Source organism: Pongo abelii, chromosome 9 (assembly GCF_028885655.2).
Source record: "Pongo abelii isolate AG06213 chromosome 9, NHGRI_mPonAbe1-v2.0_pri, whole genome shotgun sequence".
Lineage (NCBI taxonomy): Eukaryota > Metazoa > Chordata > Mammalia > Primates > Hominidae > Pongo > Pongo abelii.
The window spans coordinates 895,647-919,117 of NC_071994.2; the positions used below are offsets into that span (position 1 = coordinate 895,647).

At 56.3% G+C, this 23,471-nt stretch overlaps 2 protein-coding genes across 3 annotated transcripts in view; one reads left to right on the plus strand and one right to left on the minus strand.

Annotated features, from left to right (window-relative positions):
• The window catches only part of AP2A2 (adaptor related protein complex 2 subunit alpha 2), an 85,331-nt gene extending 70,832 nt beyond the window's left edge, over window positions 1-14,499 (plus strand). For both annotated transcript variants that reach the window (XM_024254421.3, NM_001131556.1), the window contains 8 exon segments: window positions 4,251-4,417; window positions 7,564-7,646; window positions 10,357-10,446; window positions 11,856-11,979; window positions 12,943-13,059; window positions 13,170-13,239; window positions 13,373-13,507; window positions 14,124-14,499. In XM_024254421.3, coding sequence (XP_024110189.1) covers window positions 4,251-4,417; window positions 7,564-7,646; window positions 10,357-10,446; window positions 11,856-11,979; window positions 12,943-13,059; window positions 13,170-13,239; window positions 13,373-13,507; window positions 14,124-14,201 — 864 coding nt within the window. In that variant the 3' untranslated portion in view covers window positions 14,202-14,499.
• A 1,918-nt stretch (window positions 14,500-16,417) lies between these two features.
• On the minus strand, window positions 16,418-23,213 carry LOC129048549 (mucin-6-like). The gene is made up of 4 exons (XM_054523995.1): window positions 23,198-23,213; window positions 19,325-22,978; window positions 17,491-17,593; window positions 16,418-17,225 (listed from the first exon to the last, which is right to left on the minus strand). Exons 1-4 carry the CDS (start codon window positions 23,211-23,213, stop codon window positions 17,048-17,050), a joined length of 3,951 nt encoding a protein of 1,316 aa, XP_054379970.1. The 3' UTR covers window positions 16,418-17,047.
• Window positions 23,214-23,471: the final 258 nt, after the last annotated feature.

Below are 23,471 nucleotides of genomic sequence, written 5' to 3' on the forward strand. Positions count from 1 at the left end.
GAGGGCAGGAAGACATGATCCGGGGGAGGCTGGTGTGCAGGGATTCCTGGGGGCCGGCTTTCAGCAAGGGTACTGTGAAGCCTTCCACAGAAACCTGGGAGTGCCTGTTTGAATCTGGGAAGGCACCGGGTGCCCTCGCTCCCCTCCAGCTGCTTTGACATTAAGAGGAACTCTCTGAGGGAGCATGGAAAGGGGCTGTAGGGTTGTCTTCAGTCTCTATTTGGTTCTTATTTGATGTTTCTTTTCGTGTGGGTCCTGAGAAGTGAGGTGTGCCCATACCCCAGGCCTTTGATCACACCCAGGTTTGTCCAGCTAGGCTCAGGGTGGACTTTGGAGGGCCTGGCCTTGACTGTGTGGCTTAGGGATCAGATGGAAGCTTCTGGACCCTGGGAGTGAGAGCAGTGTGCTGCCCTCTGAAAAGGAGGATGAGGGTCCAGTGAGGTTCAGCATTTCTGTAAGGTGCCTTCTTTGGAGGGGGGGGGTCCCCCTTCAGGGCTCATTCAGTGGATTTTCTGAGTGTGGCTTCACTTCTGATGGTCAGTGGTGCCTGGCGGGTGGGTTCCTTAGGGAGGTGTCTGTGGCTGAGGCATGCAGCTCCGTTCTGAGCCGAGAGCTGTGGTGTGTGGGTGCCTCTGTCCTGACCGAGAGCTGTGGTGTGTGGGTGTCATTGCTCTCCTGTGCTTTCCAATCTGTTCCCATTGCTCACGGGAGCCCCAATGAGAGGCCCCTCCCTATGGGGAGACACTCCTGGTGAAGTTCTCTTGCTCAGGGTCTTCTGCACGGGCCGTGAAGGGGCCTCAGGGTGGCATCAGCACATGTGCCTTTCCCACGAGAGACACTGGCTTTATCTTGGTGTCACATTGGCCAAAACGTCTTTTATTTAACATCATAGATGAGGCCAGAACATTTTACTTCTTCCGAGCATTCTCTCTCTGCACACAGCTCCTTGGGGGAGGCTGTGGTGTGCGTGTCCCCGGGTGTGCTGGGGAGCACAGGGGTGTGGGGATCAGAGGCTGCCTGGCCTCACGTGCAGGAGCCTGGGGCCCTTGTAGGCAAAACCTTCACCCCTCAAGTTGTCCTGCTATTGGAGGGAGGAGATGAACCGGTGTGGCCCAGGAGCCAGGCCTGCTCCCTGAGGAGGGTCTCCCAGGCCTGAGAGGATAAGGAAGATGAAGAACCCAAAGTGGGTGTTAGGACCCTATTGTCCTGGGGCCTCTCGCATCTGGCCTTGCTATTACAGTCTGTGGTAATGTTTCAGGTACAGATGCCTTTACTAGGGCAAAGGGCTTTCCTACTTTAGAAAGCAGTTAAAAGCCATAGATGGCTGGGCATGGTGGCTCACACCTGTAATCCTAGCACTTTGGGAGGCTGAGGTGGGCGGATCACTTGAGGTCAGGAGTTCGAGACCAGCCTGGCCAACAAGGTGAAACCCCGTCTCTTCTAAAAATACAAAAATTAGCCAGGTGTGGTGGAGGGTGCCTGTAATCCCAGCTACTTGGGAAGCTGAGGCAGGAGAATTGCTTGAACCCAGGAGGCGGAGGTTGCAGTGAGCTGAGATTGCACCACTGTACTCCAGCCTGGGCAACAGAGTGAGGCTCAGTCTCAAAAAAAAAAAAAAAAGCCATAGATGTATTTGAATCAGTGCAGGAACCAGGGGTAACATCTGTGACTAGATGCAGAGGAGGAGCTGTCTCCATTTGGGCTGCAGGTGCATGGCCATGGCCAAGGCCGATGGCTTCCCACGCAGCTCACAGCTTTGTCAGGCTGTGGAGGCCACAGTGTTGGTGGGTGCTGTCCCAGGCGTAGGGAGCAAAGCGCTGCCTTCAGATGGTCTCATTGAGACACGCCGTGGATATTTTTGGGACTCTTCTCTGCTAGCTCCTCTGTGACCTCCCACCCTTAGAGCACATGAGACCTGTGTCGTCTTCTCTTGCAGAGGTGCTCAGTCACAAGAGCAGAGCCTGGGAGCCTGCCCCGTTTCTGACTGCCCCCCCGCCCCCATTCAGACCCCCCCACCCCCCATTCAGACCCCCCCGCCCCCATTCAGACCCCCCCGCCCCCATTCTGACCCCCCCGCCCCATTCTGACCCCCCCGCCCCATTCTGACCCCCCCGCCCCATTCTGACCCCCCCACCCCCATTCTGACCCCCCGCCCCCATTCTGACCCCCCCACCCCCATTCTGACCTGCACCTTTTTTGCATAACACACTTTGTGATGCCTCATTTATCTTTAAGTAAAATTCATATATCACAAACCCACACATGTAATTTTTTTGAAAGTGCAGTGTGACACCTTAATTAATGTAAAATGGCATTCAGATGGAGTCTCAGATAATTACAAACTAATTTTTTACCTTCTTAGATGTCCAGTGGAATATTCCAAAGTTACTCAAGACGAGTCTTCAAGGCAGGGTGTCTTGTGTCTCTGGTTTTTGCCTGTGAAATGCCAGTATCCTGTGATAGTCAGAACCCTCCACATCTCCAGAACACTCTTAGCTGGGTGGGGGGTTTCTCCACCAAGAGCCCCTGGTGTATAGTGTCAAAGTGTGAGTGTTGCCAGGCTGTAGTTCAGTGGTGCGATCTTGGCTCACTGCAATCTCCGCCTCCCAGTTTCAATTCTCCTGCCTCCACCTCCCGAGTAGCTGGGATTACAGGCATGTGCCACCACACCCAGCTAATTTTTGTATTTTTAGTAGAGACAGGGTTTCACCATGTTGGCCAGGATGGTCTCGATCTTCTGACCTTGTGATCTGCCCCCCTTGGCCTCCCAAAGTGCTGGGATTACAGGTGTGAGCCACCGTGCCAGGCCGGGTGTCCTTTTTATAGGGAGCACCTGAGTCCCTCTGGTGCACAGGATGCTGTGGGGCAGGACCCATGGAGCCCAGAGCAGGTCTGAGCTCCCAAAGTTAGGCTGCTGGGGCATTGCTGGGGAGCCTGCTGCCCTGTTGGATGGGTGAGCATGCGATGTACTGAGCTGCTGCTTGTGCCCTGTTGTGAGAGTTTAATCATGAGATCATAGGCACTCTTTCCTTGTGTCTTTGCCCCAGGATCAAAGAGCAGTTACTGGGGCCGGGTGCGGTGGCTCATGCCTGTAATCCCAGCACTTTGGGAGGCTGAGGCGGACGGATCACCTGAGGTCAGGAGTTCCAGACCAACCTGGCCAACATGGTGAAACCCCGTCTCCACTAAAAATACAAAAATTAACCGGGTGTGATGGTGGCCACCTATAATCCCAGCTACTTGGGAGGCTGAGGCAGGAGAATCGCTTGAGATGGAGGTTGGAGTGAGCCCACACCATTGCACTCTAGCCTGGGCAATAGAGTGAGACTGTCTCAAAAAAACAAAAACAAAAACAGAGAGTCTCTTGCTATGTTGCCCAGACTAGTTTTAAACTCCTGGGCTCAAGCAGTCTTTCTGCCTCAGCCTTCCAAAGTGCTGGATTACAGGTGTGGGGCACCACACCCAGCCAAAAAGCAATTATTTTTTAAAAGTTATCTGTTCTGTAGACTGTTAATGATTAATAATGATTTAGTAATAATTTAATGATTAATAATGCACCTGGGTAAGTTACTTGCTTTTTCATCTTTGGAAGCGTATTTTCTTCTTGGACAGTTGGCAGTAACACCCATGATCTTATTTCTTTTCTTTTTTTTTTTGAGATGGAGTCTTGCTCTGTCGTCCAGGCTGGAGTGCAGTGGCGCGATCTCGGCTCACTGCGAGCTCCGCCTCCCGGGCTCACGCCATTCTCCTGCCTCAGCCTCCCGAGTAGCTGGGACTACAGGCGCCTGGCTAATTTTTTGTATTTTTAGTAGAGACGGGGTTTCACCGTGTTAGCCAGGATGGTCTTGATCTCTTGACCTGTGATCCACCTGCCTCGGCCTCCCAAAGTGATGGGATTACAGGTGAGAGCCACTGCGCCTGGCCTTTTTTAATGTCTTTCATGGCAAAATTTTTTTGAGAATTTTTTTCATTCAAATAGCATTTGTGAAAAAATGTAGGGTGTCTTAGTGAAATTATGACTGATGTTTTAAGTGCAGTTACCTTTAGGCTGGAGTCTGGCATATACTCGGGAAGTGGCTGTTAGCCCTCACTCTCTGGTCACTCACTGAGCTGTGTGCCACCTGCCCCAGCCACTGGGAGTGCATGGATGCCAAGGGGGTGCCATGGGGGAGGACGTGCAGGCGTGAGCTGCTTGGGGTTGGCCAGGCCAGGGAGGCTCTCTGCTGATGCTCTCCTTCCTTCTCTTCCAGTCTACACCTTCTCCGTCGGCAGACCTGCTGGGTCTCGGGGCCGCCCCCCCTGCCCCCGCGGGCCCCCCACCCTCCTCCAGCGGCGGCGGGCTGCTCGTGGACGTGTTCTCAGACTCGGCCTCTGTGGTTGCGCCTCTTGCTCCTGGCTCCGAAGACAACTTTGCCAGGTAGTCAGGTTTCCTGAGTCCTGCAGACAGGCACGGGGCTGCCGTGCCCCCTGACTTCCGGTGTGGCCGCGGCCAGCTGGACAGAGGTGGGCAGCGGAGTTTACCTCCCAGATTACTGCTTGGGGGAGAGAGCGGGAGCTGCTGTGTTGTGGGTGGGTTTGCTGTGTAACTCCTCTCACAACCTTGATTTATATGGGCTGCAGTGTTCATTACTCTCAGGAGGAAAAGGACATGAAAGAAGCACACGGTCTGGGCGGTGGTTGTGTCCTGTCTGCACGGTGATGTCCAATCATGTTTCAGCTGCTGTTTGAGTGTTGATAAACACTCTTTGTGGCTACACGTCTCCTCTCTTTGCCTCTTTCCTGTCTAGTTGGGCTGCTTTTCACTCTGACTTAAGCCGTCTTGTCTGTGTCTGGCCTGGAGGCCCGGTCTCTTGTCCTTGAGTTGCTCACTTGCCAAGTCCTTCCGTGAGGCCCACCCTGCTCACGCCTTCGGCCTCCACCCTGTGGTTCCCCCGAGGGCAGCCTGTCTTTGCTGCTTGTCCTGCTCTAATTTCTGTCCGGTGCCTGGGCACCTCCTGGCTCCCCACGTGCAGTGGTCTCTGCCAGTGTCTCCGTGGTCTTCAGATCGTCGGTGCTGACCACTTTCCCCGGCACGTGCTCTCCTCGGCCCTCTCTGCTGGGCTCATCAGCTGTGCATTCCCCTTACTGGCTGCTCTCAGCCATCTGCTTGTTTTCATGTCTGGCTGGAGGTCTGAGGTGCTCCCTTTCCCAGAGTTGACGCCCCTCCCCTGCTGCCCTGTGGGGTGGGAGTGCAGGTGCCGGTTTCTGTCCCAGATGGAGGTTAGAGAGCCTTTGAGGAATGGCCTTTTGGCCCCCCGTTTTGAAGACTGTAATAGAGTTCTGGTGTTTTTAAATGTTTTTCAGTTCTTTGTATTCATGTTGCACGTGAGTTCTGTTTCCTCTTACGTGTTGGAAAAGTACTTAGGAGAAGCAGGCCGGCGTGGTGTTTGGTGCAGGTCATCGCTTGGGCTGAAAACAGTCTTACTGCTCTTAGAGTCGCTGTGTTTGCGATTGAGAATCCAGGTTGCAGGGCTCTGGTGGTGGCTGCTTCTCAGTGTCTCGGTGGCAGGAAGGGACCGGGGCTGGGCAGTCCGTGGCAGCCGTGGCCCTTGCCTGCTGGGTGCTGCCTGCCCTGTCTCCATATGGCTGTGCTGGGAGCTGCACATGGCCCTTGTGCACACCTCACATTGGGTGGCGCTGTCTCCAGCTGGCCGGGCCTCGGGGCTCTTGTGCATGTAGCCATCTTGGCTTTGATCTGGCTACAGAGGGTCATCAGGTTTCTGCGTGTGTTTGGTGTAGGATGGAGGCAGAGTGCCTCAGGGCGAGCCAGCTGCGGTGGCTGCTGGCACACAGCTCACAGGACAGGGCGGCTGCATTCTCATGGCCTTGCAGAGTGATTTGCATTTTCCCCAAAAATTCCTCCAGGCCAGGTTGTAGTTGGGATGACCCTTTAAAAAGCAAGAACCAAGCAGAGACACTGACCACAAGGACCTCTCTGTCACGTCATGGGTGATCAGTCAGAGCCCCTGCCATGTCCTTGACAGATTTTACTTTAAAGTGGCTTAGTCCAAACCACGAGTGTAAACTCTGTGGCCTCTTGTGTGGAGTGCCCGCTGGCTGTGGGCGGAGCAGTGACCCCGGGGCGCAGTGAGTACGTGGACCTCCCCCTCGGCCGGCTCCTCCTGTTAAGTGACCTCTGCTTTGTTAGCCGCCTGCTGTGAGCAGTCCCGGTGAAGCCCAGTAGACACGTTCCAGGCTGTGTTGTGGATGACTGTCCCGTGTTGCGTGTTGGTTAGACCACACTTGACTTTTTGAAGCTTCTCATGTGGCTGGAGCTGGACCAGCAGCCTGCCGGGCTGTGCAGGTGGCGGCTGTGGCCTCCAGAGGTGTGCGCAGGGACTGCTGCCTCAGCGGCTCTCGTGGCCACGGCAGGCTGGAGTAGGGCATTGTGTGGCGAGCAGCACCCTCTTGGCCCCGAGAGCGAGCTAAGGGCCGCCCGTCACTGCCCCTTACCGTCTGTCGCTGTTTCCCCTGTCTTCCTGGCCTGGTCTGCATCCGGCAGGATGCCGATGAGAAGGCTGGCAGCACTCAGACCTTCCAGGGTGGCAGCTGTGGTGCAGTTAGTGGAGACTGGGTGAGTGTAGGAGTGGCTGACCTCGATCGCCTCCACGACAGCGCAGGTGGAGGTGGAGATTTCAGAATTAGGCTGCTGCTGCGCAGCATTTGCTTCTTAGGCACTGGGGTGGGTTAGGGGGAGGGGGCGGTGCCATGACCTCCTGCCTCCCCACCCTGTGGTCTGAATCAGTGCCACATCCATCTCTGTGCTGGGTTCACCTAGGAGCCCTCTGCCACTGCCCTGCCCCCCTCTCCTCTCTTTTGGATCCAGGTCACTGTGGACTTGTAGTTTCCTAGAGGAGGTCAGAAAACTTGAAGCTCTTCTGAGAGAAACACAAATGAAAGCTAACCAACGCTATTTTATTTTCCCCTAATTCTGTGTAGTGTAGATAGCTGCCCTGTGGTGAGCAAAACCCTGGGCTCTCTGTGCAGTGTAGACACTAACCATGCATGGGGTGAGAGGAGAGGCCAGAGGGGAGATGGGGGTGCCCAGGGCCCTGCAGGGCTGTGCTGCTGGTGGGCGGATGGCTAGGTGCCCGTGCATGCGTGTGCATCAGCGGGGAGCAGCCAGGCTCTGATGGCGAGGCCCTCACTGGGTGGAAGCTCGGCGCCCGTGTTGGATGGAGTCTGTGGTGTGGCCAGAAGCTGTGTGCACCTTCACGCCCGTGTCCTGTCTGGGGCCGCAAGAGGCCGTTACATGTGGACCAGCATGTTCCTGAAAAGCAGCTGCACCAACCAACTTCACAGGGCTCACCGGGGCTGTGTCCGCGTCCCTGCGCCCTGCTCACCGTCCTCCTCCAGTGGCTGTTTGTCAGGATAGTCCTTGGAATAGTTTTCCACTTTTTTCTTCCCTTGTGTCCCATAGAGGTTTTTCTGGCCTCCTCGTGCTATGAGTTTTTTTCCACAACAAACCCTTGTGTTTTCTTCAGGTGGCTTTGAGTGACACATATACTGTCCCTTTTCCCCTAGGTTTGTTTGTAAAAACAATGGTGTGTTGTTTGAAAACCAACTGCTTCAAATTGGACTTAAGTCTGAATTTCGGCAGAATTTAGGTATGTGTTTTAATTACTTAATGAAACCATCTCTTAGAAATATGGGAAATTAAGAGAAAATATTTGCAAATCATATACTTATAAGGGATAGATATCCAGAATGTAGAAAGAACTCCCATAACTCAGTAAGAAAGCAGCCCAATTAAAAAATGGGCAAAAGAACAGCCTGGGCAACACATCAAGACCCCATCTCTACAACCAGAGGGGGTGGCGGGGAGGTGGGGGTGGGTACAAAGTTGTTGAAAAGACATTCTCCAGGGAAAATACAGGAATGCTCAATAAGCACCTGAAAAGATGGACAAAGTCATGAGGGAAATGCCAGTCAAAACCACAGTGAGATACCACCTCACCCCGCCAGGACGGCTGTTATAAAACAAACAGGCAGCCTGTGCAGTGGCTCACGCTTGTAACCCCAGCATGTTGGGAGGCCGAGGCAGGCAGATCACTTGACGCCAGGAGTTCGAGACTGGCCTGGCTAACATGGTGAAACCCTGTCTCTAATAAAAATACAAAAATTAGCTGGGTGTAGTGGTGCATGCCTGTAGTCCCAGCTACTCGGGAGGCTGAGGCAGGAGAATCGCTTGAACCTGGGAGGCGGAGGTTGCAGTGAGCCGAGATCATGCCACTGCACTCCAGCCTGGGCAACAGAGTGAGACTCTGTAAATAGATAAATAAATAAACACTGGCCTGGTGGCCTGGTGACTTAGGCCTGTAATTCCAGCACTTTGGGAGGCCGAGGTGGGAGGATCACTTGAGCCCAGGTGTTTGAGACCAGCCTGCACAACATTGTGAGACCCCATCTCTACAAAAAATACAAAAATTAGCTAGACGTGGTGGTGTACACCTGTGGTCCCAGCTACTTGGGAGGCAGAGGTGGGAGGATCGCTTGAGCCCACGTGTTTGAGGCTGCAGTGAGCTGAGATCTTGCCACTGCACTGCAGCCTGGGCAACAGAGCGAGACCCTGTCGTTCGTTCGTTCATTCATTCATCCATAAATAATGCATACATCAAAACAAACCAAAAAGGAAAAGGAGTGTCTGCAGGGCGTGGTGACGTTGGAGCCTTGTGCGCCGCTGGTGGGAATGTACAGTAGTGCAGGTACTGTGGGAAGTTCCTCAAAACACAAAAGAAGATGGAATTACTCTGTGCCCCAGCAGTTCCACGTCTGGGTACAGACCCCAGAGAATTGAAAGCTGGGTCTTAAAGAGGTACCTGTCCACCCATGTCCATAGCAGCATTATTCACAATCGCCGAAAGTTAGAAACAGCCCAGATGTTCATGGCTGGATGACTAGATAAACAAAATGTGGTCCGTCGATGCAGTGGAATATTATTCAGCCATCAAATGGCAGAAAGGAATGAAATTCTGATGCATAAAGCAGCACGCATGCATCTCGAGGACATGGTGCTCAGTGACACGGGCCAGACACATGGACAAATCCTGTGTGGCCCCACTCATGCGGTCCCTAGAGCAGTGACTTCGTAGAGACAGAACGTAGCTGGGGGATGCCAGGGCCTAGGCCAGGGGGATGGGGAGTTGGTGTTTAATGGGGACAGAGTTCCGTTTGGGAAGATGAGAACGTTCTGGAGATGGTGGTGGCAGCAGCTGCACAGTGTGGATGCACTTCCTGCGCCCTTGTGTACACCTAAATATGGCTAGGAAAGTGAATGTTAGTGTATTTTACCACAATTTAGAAGAAAGACATAAAAAAACCTTTGAGTGTAAAAAAATGCTGTGTGCAGAACCCTGTGGCTGCAGGGGCCCTGGCTGTGGACCTGCCTCCTCTCAGCGCCTGCCTTGAGCCTCCTGAGGACTGCTCTGTCTCTCGTCTGTGAAAAACATGGAAAGAGTATGAAAAAAGAGAATTAGTCCCCTGCCCGCCAGGGATCTGTTAGAAAAGTGAGGGTTGTCAGAGTAATTCTTGTGGGAAGTGCTGCATTGAAAACAGATGGTGCTTTTAGTCCTGGTTTAAGTTTTTAAGCTCTGGGCCATGATAGCTTCACTAGGTGTTGGTTTTGGGTTTTTAAATTGTGGGAGGAGTGATGCCAAACTGTTTACTCTTCTCAAAATATTTGAGATTTCCTTTCTGAATTCAAGGGGTATACAAATGTTCACAAAAATTTTTTATTGTGATATAAATAAAAACAGCGACACATCCTAAATGTGCACCTGTGCTGTGGATGAGCCGCTGCAGTGAGGGCTAGTGTGCAACACTGGTGCTGTGCTGGACGCATGCCCAGCCGGGTCCCCTGACAGGAGGCAGCCGGGGCCGGTGCATGTGTTTGTGTGTTGCAGTCATGGGGCGGGGCCGGCAGAGGCCTGTGTGATTGTGGCGTCCCTGGAAAAGATGCTTGGCAGACCCCTCCAGCTGGAGCCCAGCCTGCAGACGGGGCGTTCTGTGGGTCCTTCCCCGTGCATACGCGTGTGATTTCATCCGTCCCGTGTGGGTGCACAGGAGGGGCCGAGGGAGGAGGGTGCTGGAGGGCGGAAGTTACCTCTGAGTGGAGGAGATACCCAGCCCCTGTTTCCAACACTGGTGTGCTCGTTGTAAAACTGGAAAAAATTTGTTCTTCATTTTAACAACGGTCATACGTCACAACAGTGAACTTAAATTCAGCTGAAGATTGTGGGGGGCTCTTGTTTTTCCAGGTAAATATTCAGAGTAAGTGTGAAATGATGTGTGTGAAAAAATTGTTTTTGTTCCTTCTAGGTCGGATGTTTATCTTTTATGGTAATAAGACCTCCACGCAGTTCCTAAACTTTACCCCAACACTAATCTGTTCAGACGACCTTCAGCCTAATATCCTTGGCTTCATTGCCCCATGCCCACAGACAGCATAATGTGGGTCTTAGAGGAGGCTTTTGAGGAAGTTTTTTGGTTTTCTTATTTTGTTAAAATAGCAAGATAATTCCAGATGCTATATGAAAATCAGGCAATCATAATCTGCCTATGGTGCTGGGCAGCAAAAAGAAAACAGGCAGTCTTCCATATTGGAGCGTCAACTTTTGATAATGCATCTAAAAGTAGTATGCACATGCCTCCTCCCCTTCCATTTGGCCAGTTTGAGTCCCTTTCTTTTTCAGCTGGTCTTACTCTGAATGTACTCTAAATGGATTTAAAGACATTATCTTAAATCCCTCCTCTCCGAAGCCTCACAGAGCTGCTGCTTGCCGAGCATGGGAGGCGCCGGCGGGGACTGGAGCACGGTGCGCACCCCAGCCAAGCTTGTGTGTGCTTCTGGCAGAGCTTTTAGACTGAAGATTTTCCCTTCGTAGTGCCAGAAGTGTTACTAGAACTTCCCCAGCTAAAAGAGGGAGATGCTAACGTCTCTTCCTCTAAGGATAGGCCTGTCAAATAGAGTTAGCGTGAAGACCCCAGCTTGACCAGAGATGGTGACACCTGGGGATTTATGGTCAGTGACCTGAATCCTCCTTGCCACTGGCTGGTCTGTGTTCATTTTAACATGAACATGTTTTAATGCAGACTGTTGAAGCTAACTGTTTCAAAACAGTCATTAAAAATACACATGTAGGATCACGTGTATTAGAGACTTTGTTTGGAATCTGGAGTGGAAGCTCTGACTCCTGCTGCGCCCCTCTTTAGGGGTCTCTCCCTCGGGGTCCACTTGGCTCGAGGCGGCAGCGAGCCCAGCAGCTGAGTGGCCGGCGGCACACGACCCAGAGGGAAGGAGAGGCCTGCACCCCGCTGCCTCCTGGACCCAGCTTTGCTGCTGTCACTGTTTCTTCAGGAGAGGCTGTAGGCAAACCCTTGTTTTCCGGCATGAAAACAACTCTGGTCCCAGCAGCGGGGGCTCTTTTCTGCGTCTCGCTGTTTCAGGAGCCTGCTATTCCCGGGATTCTCAAAGTTTTCCTGTGCTACTAAGCACCAGTTTCTGCTAACGGTGACAAAAATTGTGTGTGTAAGAACCAGAGCCGAGGCTCAGAGTGAAAACAGACAAGTAGTATATAATCTAAGTGACTTTTTAAAATGGAGGAGCCATTTTGGAAGCGTGAGAAACAGACAGTGTTTTGAGGATTGTCTGGGTGGAAGGGCAGGGCTGGGTGGTGTGGCCGCCCCTCGACCCGTAGCTGGTGGTCCTGGAGCGTGGTGACTGTGCTTGCCTCCACGGGTCCTGCTGGGGCTGTAGCCTGGCCCGTTTCCGCTTTTGCCACTGGGGCTTGCTCAGCTGGATTCCTTAACGCACGCACACCTGAACCTGCAGACCAAGCCCGTGGACCCGACTGTGGAGGGGGGCGCGCAGGTGCAGCAGGTGGTCAACATAGAGTGCGTGTCTGACTTCACGGAGGCGCCAGTCCTCAACATTCAGTTCAGGTAAGAGCCGTCTGTGCGCCCCGGGCCAAGGCGTGTGTGGGCGCCTGAGCTGTGTGCCTGGGCTCCATGACTGTGCCTCCGTGTCCTTCCTGAGGGGACCCAGGGCATGCGGTGCTCACGGTGCATGGATGCGGCCTGAGCTGTTGCTGCCCCAGCTCTGCAGAGCGCAGGAAACAAGGGGAGGCGAAGCCCTGGGCTCCGGGACGCAGGTGGCAGCTCCCACATGGGGCCTTGCTAGGATCTTTCTGGGCACCGTGGGGCCCACCTCATGGGGTGGCAGACAGCCAGGGCCCCCGCGCCACCTGCCCGGCTTGGTACCAGATGACAGCTGTGGGGTGAAGGCGGCTGGTTTCCTTCGGATCCTGGCCTGGGGGGTGCGTTTTTTGCTCAGTTGAGCTCAGATCATACCACTTTGCTTATTTTTTAAAAGCAGAGGATTTTCCTGTTGCGACCATTCATTACTGTCACTTTTCAGTGACTACAAATAGCGTGTACACAGTCAGCCCGCCCCGTGCCGGGTGTCTGCAAGGTTAGGGGTGTTGAGAAAAGCACACTTGCTAACATTAAAAATACAGAGAACTTAAGATTGTATACTGTAGAATTCGGGAACATAGACGGGCAAATTTTTGTTTCATTCTTTGTGCAAATGCCTTTGCCTTTTTAAAGGAAAAACATCACACTATTTGCACAGACTTGGAGTTCTGGGAAACAGATGAATAGGGAGAAGTGAGGCACAGGGACATCCTGCCTGAGTATGCGGCCCTGGACTGTCCTCCTGTCTGTGGGTGACACTGGACACTGAGCCACACATGATCCCTGGGGACTCAAGGCTCGGCCCCCCCCCCCCGACCCGCTCTGGTGGGTGGCGGTAGGTGGGGATGCTTCTCACTCCAGGCTCTTTCCTGGTCCCTGGGGCTCTCAGAGGAGAAGCTGACTGTCTCTTTCTGCTGCTGCTGCTGGCAGGTATGGGGGCACCTTCCAGAACGTGTCTGTGCAGCTGCCCATCACTCTCAACAAATTCTTCCAGCCAACAGAAATGGCTTCTCAGGATTTCTTTCAACGTTGGAAGCAGTTGAGCAAGTGAGAAACCTGTTTCCTGTAGGGGTCGGGGGTGGGGATGGGGCTCATTTGAAAGATGGGCTTTGGTCTCTGGCCTGGCTGAGAACACTCGCCTTTGCTATTCCTCACAGTCCGCAGCAGGAAGTGCAGAACATCTTCAAAGCAAAGCACCCAATGGACACAGAAGTCACCAAAGCCAAGGTAGTGCGTCTGGAGGGACAGCCCCGGGGGACACGCAGCCCCGACTCAGCGTCAGGTCTGGAGGGATGGCCCCGGGGGACGCGCTGCCCGCGACCCTGTGCCAGGGTCCTCATTCTCCTGTTTCTTTGGACAGATCATTGGATTTGGTTCTGCACTTCTTGAAGAAGTTGATCCCAATCCTGCGAATTTCGTGGGAGCTGGAATCATCCACACGAAAACCACCCAGATCGGATGCCTGCTGCGCCTGGAGCCGAACCTGCAAGCCCAGGTCAGGCCCTCAGGAAATGGCTGAACACACTTGAGTTGCTTGTTATTCTGGCACAATGTACATGGTGAGATGTGTAGCTCTTTAGTGCAGCTCAGTCAGTTTTGACAGATGTTGTGTGCCCGTTTGACCACCACCCCATCAATACGTGGTTGCATCCCAGCCTCCCCACAGCTGGCCACCATGGAGCATTGTCCCACCATGGAGCAGCCTGGCCCTGGGCGGTGGCTCTCCCAGCTGCTCCTCTGTCACCGCGTTGTTCCTTCTCACCACGTCCCATTCTGTCGACGGACACCTGTCTCCGTTTCACTCAGGCGGCACCCAGGAGTGCTGCTGCTGCCCAGGGCCTGTGTGTGGTTAGTGCTGCGAGAAGCCGTCCCACAGCTTCTCCAGGTGGCCATGCCACTTCACACTCCCACCAGCTATGTATGAGGTGCCAGGCGCTCCCATGCCATCCCTCACTTTTCGTGCTGACAGTGTGTGTGGTGCTCAGGCCTCTGCCGAGCTGTGGGTGCCTCCTCCCTGGGCGTGGCCCACAGCGTTCTGCATGGCGGGTCCTGGACCTGAGGGCTGTGTGAGCCTCGGCATGCCCGCTGACCCGCTGTGCTCTCTGTTTCAGATGTACCGGCTCACGCTGCGGACGAGTAAGGAAGCCGTTTCTCAGAGATTATGTGAATTGCTCTCAGCGCAGTTTTAGTCATGAGGATGGAAGACCAGGCTCGTGTGTCTTGCGTTGTCTTCGTCTGTGCCGTTTGTCTTCGTGGCCATCCTGCAGATGAGCACCCTGTGTCCAGTGCCACAGCACAAGGCGCCTCCCCGCCCCGCTGCCCCAGACCTCTCCCCTTTGGGCTGGACAGGAACACACGTGTGTGGCTCAGGAGGAAAAGCTCAGCCTGGACTGCGGCAGCCACGGCAGAAGGTGGATCTTGGGATCAATTTTTATAAAAATCGAGACAGTTCTGTGGTTAAATCTACAAATTAAAGGGAAATTAGAAGTTGGCGTGAACGTGGCGTTTGTGGGAGTGTCACTGAGATGGCCTGTGCTGCCGCCCACCCCGCCTCGGAGCCTCTGGGAGCAGCAGTGCTGCCGCGCGTGGCGTGGGCTGAGCCTCGGTGTGTGGCTTTCCTGGTGTCTGCACACCTGGCATCGTCCTGGGCCCTTGGGAGGAGCGCAGCTACCCCTGGTTTTGCTGCAGTCCCAGCTGGACAGTTTTCCCAGGCAGGATTTTAATCTAGAATTTAGAAACATTTGTATTTGTAATGACTTCTGGCAAAACCACGTGTCCTGGCTGGATGTAATTGTTTTCCTTCCCCAGCTCTTGTTTGTGAAGGGCGTCTGTTATGCTCCTGCAGTCGCCGAGGCCTTAGATGTGCAGCCAGGGGAGGAGCGTCCTGCCAGCCCCGCGGGGCCCCCAGGACTCCAGGGTAAAGTGTGGGCTGGTGGCGCAAGACTCAGAGGTGTGCTCGTCTCTTTCCTGTCAGAGTGGGCGTCCCCAGGCCACTCTGGTGGAAGGACTCAGGTGGAAGGCCTGAGTCCTTCCACCGGCCCCGTCCAATCGTCTCTGGAGAGGCTGTGGAGGAGGGAAGCCTCTGTGTGGTCAGGAAGTGGCCACATGTCGTGTGCCACCTGCGGCTGGTGTCTCACCTGTCATCTGGACTCAGCACCCAGGCTGCACGTCTGACACCTGAGAGGCAAGAGAGTGGGGCCGGTCTAGGAGCCAAAGCTGGGGCCCTGCGCTCTGTCCCTAGGATGGTGGCCTTGTTTGTCCTAAACACACCCAGCATGGGTTCCAGCTTCCTGACATGCTGTGGAGGCAGGGAGGGTGGGTGGCCACACGTGCTTGAGGGTTTTCACCCTCGCCCTCAGTTGCCTGCTGTGCGGGTCCCTGGGGCAGCTGCAGGGGCTCACGGACCCATCAGGGTCTCCACAGCTCCCCTGCAGTGTGGTGTGTGCATCCCACGATGTCTGTGGCTCTCTTTCTGGCGTGTCGGGCTTTGATCACAGTCTAGCCATGTCAGTGGCGTGCGCCTCTCGCACTGGCCATTCTGGGTCTGGCGGTGCCAGGTGTCGTGACACTCCGTGCTGGGCTTGTGCTGCAGCTGGGTGGTGTGGCCCTCATTCTCCTGTTGCAGCTGCTGGGCAGTGCTCTGCCCGTGTGCTGCACCTGCAGGCCGCGTGTGCTGTCGTGGATCTCCTGCATCTTTTGACCCCTCCCGCCATCAGAGGAAAGTCCGCTCCCCGAGGCACCGCTTCCCTGTGTGGCGCTGCAGAGGGGCCCTCGGTGTGGCCCTCCTCATCACAGAAAAATAAAGGCTAGAACAGCACCCCGGATCATGTGCTTTCTTTGGGGGGAAGGCATCCCACGTAACCCTCATAGCTCCCCGGGGGCCGTGTGAGGCACAGACCCCAAGGTCCCTGGCCTGTCCTTCAGCATGTGGGCTCACGGGCAGCAGGCATCAGAAAGTGACCTGCCCTTTGCTCCCCCAGTTTGATTCTGGGTGTGCGGTGGAGCTTTTTGGGACTCAGTTCATGTGGGAACCCCTCCAGCCTGGCCTCAGGGCTCCCCGCTGTACAGTGTGTTGAGGTGCAGCACAGGGCTCTTTCCTGGGGAATGGGAGGCCCCGTGGGGATCCTCCAGTTGATCCGACCACAGATGGTGCAGAAGGGGTTCTCGGGCAGATGGGGGTGGCCCCTGGAGGACGGTGGGCTTTGCCAGAGACAGAACAGTCCTAGCGGAGGGAGGGCAGGGGCCCAAGGCCAGAGGCAGCTTCTCTTACCAGCCCAGACCCTGCTGGGGGCAGCCCCACCCAATCGCAGATCCCAGGGGCCCGCAGGGTGCAGGTGTGGGTCAGGTGCCTACTAAGGGGCTGGGGAGAGGCAAAAGCAGTGCTCAGGGACCAGCCTCTGTGCCTTGACAAGAACCAGTTTATTTGGAGTCTCTGGCCGGGTGACACTCTCTCCCAAGGACAAGCTGCTGGGGATGGGTGTGGTGCTGGCGGGGGCCTTCTGCCTGGCTGGGAGTGGGGGTGGCTGCCCTGCCCTCACTGCCACCCTCTGCCCTCCCTGACTCTGGGGAGCTCCTCTTCTCTGTGCCGGTGGCTGCCTGGGCCTTTTGCCCCCATCTCGGCACAGGTTTCTGTGCCCTCCTCGCCCCTGATGGGTCTGGTCGAGCGCCTGCTCTGTGACCTCATCTGCAGGGTTCTGGGCCCAGCAGGGCTGGGGCCAAGTTCAGGGGCTAGGAGGTGTTGGACAGTGGGCAGGGGTGGTCGGGAGTGCCCTGTGTGCCTGGGAGGGTCTGTGGCCACTGCCCGCTGCAGTCCCTCTCTGCTGGCTCAGGGTCTGCAGGAGTGTGGTGGTCTGAGCCTCTGCTTGGCAGCCCCTCTCCCACTGGTACCCCAGGTGAGCCACGGCCCAGGGCACTTGGGGGCCAGGCCTGGTGACCAGGAAAGCAGCTGCCGGCATAAGCGGGAAGGGGGCTGGTGGGTGTTTTCCTGTCTGTCATCTGCAGTCCTTCAGCCCCAGGAGAGCAGGAAGCGACCCTGCTAGTCTCCACAGGCCACAGAGCTGCACACGCAGTGGCTGAACACCTGCAGGGTGAGTATGAGCCGCTGGCCAGGCGTGCTGGGGTCTGGGCAGGGCAGCTCCAGCTGCTGCTCATAGGAGTGGAGGGGGCGGCAGCAGCTGCAGCGGGCGTCCACCTGCTGGGTGATGATGTTGAAGCTGCCGAGAAGTCAGGACAGAGCAGGGTCATGGCTGCTGCAGGGGCATAAGGCCCCTCCCTCCCCAGGGCAGCTGCTCTACAGAGGCCTGGATCTCCCTGCTGAGGTCCCGGCTCATAGGGGCCAGGGCGGTGCTGGGCAGATGGAGCGCAGAGTGGCTCACCTGATGGGGCAGCAGGTGCCTGGGTGGGGTGCCCGAACCTCTCTGGGGTGGGGTTGTGAGCACCTTGCTGGACGTGGGGCAGGCCTCCCACCTGTGGACTCACCTGGCAGCGGAAATGCAGGCGCCCTCACAGCGGGTTACCGTCACGTTCGCCATGCACCCCTTGAATGTGATCTCCTCCTGCTGCTCCCGCACGCTGCAGACCCCTGGTAGCAGAGTGGACGGTTAGCAGTGCCCAGGGTGGGCATGGAGCCAGGAGGGAGGGAAGCCCTGGCTAGAGACCGGGGTCCCCACCTGTCTCTGGACTCTCCTGCCCAAGGTGTGGTCTCCCCTTGTGGAGCCCCACAGAGCTCAGACCTCAGCCACACACAAAGGCAAAGGCCAGCCACATCCTAGTTTGTTTTTTCCCCTCAAAGTCGCTCTGCTGGAGTCCATCAAGGTAGAGAATTTTCTCAGCAGACTCAGCAGATACTGAGCCCTGGGCCTGTGTGAGCCACCCTTGGGCCCCAGCTTCCCTGATGCCTCAACACCGACCTGTGGGCATGGGCATTTCTGGTTGGCCAGACCGAGGACCTGCAGGGGGGCCGAGGACACCGTGTCAGTGACCCCAGAGCGGGACAGATGGTGTTGCGGGAGCTCCATGTGCACCAGCTGGGGAGGAGGGAAGTGGAGCAGGCCCCGTGGTCTGGGCTCCTGGAAGGGGCGGGGTGGGGGCCCGCGGGGAAGGCCCAGACAGCCAGCCTCAGCGAGAGGCCTGGGTACGTGGCAGGCAGCACGGAGCAGGGTGGACCGACGTGGGCAGTAGCAGCGTCGGCATTAGAAACCGCCACTGGGGAGCGTGGGTTTAAAAGTGGAAAAGGAGTCCTGGGGTAAAGGCTGGACTCTGCTGCCCGTGTGCCCTCCCCTGGCTGCTCCCAGCTTCGTTTCCTGGCTGCAGAGAAGACAGGTTGCCTGGAGCCTACCTGCCCGCTGCAGAGGGCTTTCTCGGGGAGGGTCAGGACTCTGGGTGCTTCCATAGGCCCTGCCGTCCCCAACTGCCCTCCCCTCCGAGCTGGTTCCTGCTCCCTCACCTCTGCTTCTTGGGGTCACCTCCCTGGCTACAGCTTGCACCCAAGTCCTGGTCTCAGGGAGGGACCCAAACCAAGATTCCCTCAGCCTGCAGCAACGAGCTGCCACCCATGTGAGAGACCACGAAGGCAACTGTGGCGTTGCCGCCTGGTGGAGGTCGATGCATGCGAGGGACCTAGTCCCTGGGTGGTTGCTGTGAGAGGAACGCCCAGGAGGGAAGGGAGGGACATCCCTGGAATGTGAAGTGAGGTGGACGTGGACAAGGCCTGAGGTGTGCTCTGTCCCAGGTATCCCATGGCCTGGGGAGCAGTGGACTTGCTCGCAGGCATGGGCCGGGAACAGCCGTGGCCCAGAGAATTGGCATGAGCACCAAGGAGCAGGTGCCCTGGTTGCCAGGTCCAGCTCCACCTTCAACAGGTCCTTCGGGGCGATGCAGGGGCTGTGCCAGACTTTTGTGTCTCTCTCTGCACTTGGAGGAAGGGCTCTGCTGCTTGAACCCTGGGGTCTGGCCAGCCCTGACATCCTCTGAGCACCCAAAGGGGCAGGCTTTTGGCAGGTACCACTCTGAGGGGAGGCCAGGAGTGCAGCAGTGACTGGGCATGAGTGAGCCAGTGCAGGGAAAGTTCAAGGTTAGCTGGGGAAGAAGGCCCAACGGGGAGGCCAGGCACTTGCTTGGCCAGGACAGCGTTGGCATAGAGGGTGCCCAGGAGAGGAGAGTGGAAAGGCCTGGCAGGCGTGTAGGGAAGGCGGGGAACAGGCGTGTGGTCCTGCGATCACAGGACCATGAGGGGTAAGCTGAGGCGGGGGCTGCCTAGGAGTCATGAGCACAGAGGTGAGGCCAGGAGGACGGCCACAGAGATGCCACTTACCGGGTGAGGTGGGCGTAGGTGTCCCGAGAGAAGATACCGGGGCAGAAGCAGGGGTGCTTCCATGCGCAGTGAGGGAGCTGGTCAGGAACCGCGTGGTAGGCGACGAGGTGGGACCAGGGTGCCTGGTGGTAAGGTTGGTGACTGGAGAGCTGGGAATACCCGTCACCTCCGAGGTGAGTGACACAAAGCTGTCTGATGTGGGAACTCGGGTGGTGAGAGAAGTGGACCGCGAGGTGGTGGACTGAGAGGAGAAGGCAAGGGCGGTGTGGGTGCTGGCCGTGGTCCTGGGCGTGGACGGAAATGCAGTGGTGCTGGAGGCTAGGTGGCTGGATGGGGTGGGAGACACGGTAAGAGTGGATATGGGGAGTAGAGCAGAGAGGGTGAAAGGAGAGGAGATAGTGTGGGGGAGAGTGGCCCTAATGGTAGTAGAGGCAGCTGGAGAAGAAGGAAAAAGAGGAGATGCAGACACTGATGCAGTCGTGGGATGAGTGAACAATGAGGAGTGTGAGCCCGAGCTCAAGGTTGTGGAGTGCACGGGGGCGGACACGACAGAGGAAGATGTGCCAGCAGAAGAAGATGAAGTCTGGGGAGAGGAGTGGGAGGAGGGCACATAAGAAGAAACAGAAGAGGGAGCAGAAGGACTGGGAGAAAATGAGGAGGACAGCTGATTAGTTGTGGAAACAGGAGTGGTTGCAGAACTCAAGTGGGGGAGTTGTGTGGTGATAGGTGATGACGGTGGCCTTGAGCTAGAGTTCTGAGGCAGCCAAGACGAGGAGGATATGAAGGAAGAAGAGGCCATAGCTGTGTTGAATGAGCTGTGGGTTTGGCTGGTCCCACTGGTGGTTGGCGTCATTGGTGGGGCTGTGTGGGTGGACCCTGTGGCCTTGAGCGTTGTCGGTGGAGGAACGGTACCTGTTGGCGTTGAGTGGATGGAGGCAGAAGTGGACATCTGTGCGTGGGTACGGGTGATGACTGTGTGAGTACTTGGAGTCACCAAGGAGGTGGAGAAAGGTGGAAGGTGAGTGGGAAGTGTGGTCTGAGGGTGTGATAGGGTTGGATAGGTCGGGGTGGTCTGGAAGGATGTTGCAGTGACAGGACCTGTGTAAGAGATGGGACTGCTCCCTGTAGGTGGGGAGTGTGTGGTGAAGGGTGTGGGTAGCCTGCTGCTGGTAGCCAAGGTGGTGTGGGCCACGGGTGTTCCTGTTCCTGTACTGGTGGGATGGGTGGTGATGGTGGTGGTAGAAGTTGGGGTGACTTCAGGATGGTGTGTGGAGGAAGTGTGTGAATGTAAGGATGTAGAGGTTTTGGCCGTGCTGAATGAGCTCGGGGCTTGGCTGGTCCCACTGGTGGTCTGCGTCATTGGTGGGGCTGTATGGGTGGATGCTGTGGCCTTGAGCGTTGTCGGTGGAGGAATGGTACCTGTTGGCGTTGAGTGGGTGGAGGCAGAAGTGGACATCTGTGCGTGGCTACGGGTGATGACTGTGTGAGTAGTTGGAGTCACCAAGGAGGTGAAGAAAGATGGAATGTGAGTGGGAAGTGTGGTCTGAAGGTGTGATGGGGTTGGATAGGTCGTGGTGGTCTGGAAGGATGTTGCAGTGACAGGACCTGTGGAAGAGATGGGACTGCTCCCTGTAGGTGGGGAGTGTGTGGTGAAGGGTGTGGGTAGCCTGCTGCTGGTGGCCGAGGTGGTGTGGGCCACGGGGGTTCTGGTGGCTGTACTGGTGGGTTTGGGTATGATGTTGGTGGTAGAAGTTGGGGTGACTTCAGGATGGTGTGTGGAGGAAGTGGGTGAATGTAAGGATGTAGAGATTTTGGCTGTGCTGACTGAGGTCGGGGCTTGGCTGGTCGCACTAGTGGTCGGCGTCATTGGTGGGGCTGTGTGGGTGGACCCTGTGGCCTTGAGCGTTGTCGGTGGAGGAACGGTACCTGTTGGCGTTGAGTGGATGGAGGCAGAAGTGGACATCTGTGCGTGGGTAGGGGTGATGACTGTGTGAGTACTTGGAGTCACCAAGGAGGTAGAGAAAGGTGGAACGTGAGTGGGAAGTGTGGTCTGAGGGTGTGATGGGGTTGGATAGGTCGTGGTGGTCTGGAAGGATGTCGCAGTCATAGTACCTGTGGAAGAGAAGGGACTGCTCCCTGTAGGTGGGGAGTGTGTGGTGAAGGGTGTGGGTAGCCTGCTGCTGGTGGCTGACATGGTGTGGGCCACAGGGGTGCCAGTTCCTGTACTGGTGGGATTGGGGGTGATGTTGGTGGTAGAAGTTGGGGTGACTTCAGGATGGTATGTGGAGGAAGTGTGTGAATGTAAGGATGTAGAGATTTTGGCCGAGCTGAATGAGCTCGGGGCTTGGCTGGTCCCACTGGTGGTCGGCGTCATCGGTGGGGCTGTGTGGGTGGACCCTGTGGCCTTGAGCGTTGTCGGTGGAGGAGTGGTGCCTGTTGGCGTTGAGTGGATGGAGGCAGAAGCGGACATCTGTGCGTGGGTAGGGGTGATGACTGTGTGAGTACTTGGAGTCACCAAGGAGGTGGAGAAAGTTGGAACGTGAGTCGGAAGTGTGGTCTGAGGGTGTGATGGGGTTGGATAGGTCGTGGTGGTCTGGAAGGATGTTGCAGTCATAGTACCTGTGGAAGAGAAGGGACTGCTCCCTGTAGGTGGGGAGTGTGTGGTGAAGGGTGTGGTTAGCCTGCTGCTGGTGGCTGAGGGTGTGTGGGCCACAGGGGTGCCGGTTCCTGTACTGGTGGGATTGGGGGTGCTGTTGGTGGTAGAAGTTGGGGTGACTTCAGGATGGTGAGTGGAGGAAGTGTGTGAATGTAGGGATGTAGAGGTTTTGGCTGTGCTGACTGAGCTCGGGGCTTGGCTGATCGCACTGGTGGTTGGCGTCATTGGTGGGGCTGTGTGGGTGGACCCTGTGGCCGTGAGCGTTGTCAGTGGAGGAACGGTACCTGTTGGCGTTGAGTGGATGGAGGCAGAAGTGGACATCTGTGCGTGGATAGGGGTGATGACTGTGTGAGTACTTGGAGTCACCAAGGAGGTGGAGAAAGATGGAACGTGAGTGGGAAGTGTGGTCTGAGGGTGTGATGGGGTTGGATAGGTCGTGGTGGTCTGGAAGGATGTTGCAGTGACAGGACCTGTGTAAGAGATGGGACTGCTCCCTGTAGGTGGGGAGTGTGTGGTGAAGGGTGTGGGTAGCCTGCTGCTGGTGGCTGAGGTGGTGTGGGCCACAGGGGTGCCGGTTCCTGTACTGGTGGGATTGGGGGTGACGGTGGTAGAAGTTGGGGTGACTTCAGGATGGTGTGTGGAGGAAGTGTGTGAATGTAAGGAGGTAGAGGTTTTGGCTGTGCTGAATGAGCTTGGGGCTTGGCTGGTCCCACTGGTGGTCAGCGTCGTCGGTGGGGCTGTATGGGTGGACCCTGTGGCCTTGAGTGTTGTCGGTGGAGGAACGGTGCCTGTTGGCGTTGAGTGGATGGAGGCAGAAGTGGACATCTGTGCATGGGTAGGGGTGATGACTGTGTGAGTAGTTGGAGTCACCAAGGAGGTGGAGAAAGGTGGAAGGTGAGTGGGAAGTGTGGTCTGAAGGTGTGATGGGGTTGGATAGGTCGTGGTGGTCTGGAAGGATGTTGCAGTGACAGGACCTGAGGAAGAGATGGGACTGCTCCCTGTAGGTGGAGAGTGTGTGGTGAAGGGTGTGGGTAGCCTGCTGCTGGTGGCTGAGGTGGTGTGGGCCACAGGGATGCCGGTTCCTGTACTGGTGGGATTGGGGGTGACGGTGGTAGAAGTTGGGGTGACTTCAGGATGGTGTGTGGAGGAAGTGTGTGAATGTAAGGATGTAGAGGTTTTGGCTGTGCTGAATGAGCTCGGGGCTTGGCTGGTCCCACTGGTGGTCAGTGTCATTGCTGGGGCTGTGTGGGTGGACCCTGTGGCCTTGAGCGTTGTTGGTGGAGGAACGGTGCCTGTTGGTGTTGAGTGGATGGGGGCAGAAGTGGACATCTGTGCGTGGGTAGGGGTGATGACTGTGTGAGTAGTTGGAGTCACCAAGGAGGTAGAGAAATTTGGAACGTGAGTGGGAAGTGTGGTCTGAAGGTGTGATGGGGTTGGATAGGTCGTGGTGGTCTGGAAGGATGTTGCAGTGAAAGGACCTGTGTAAGAGAT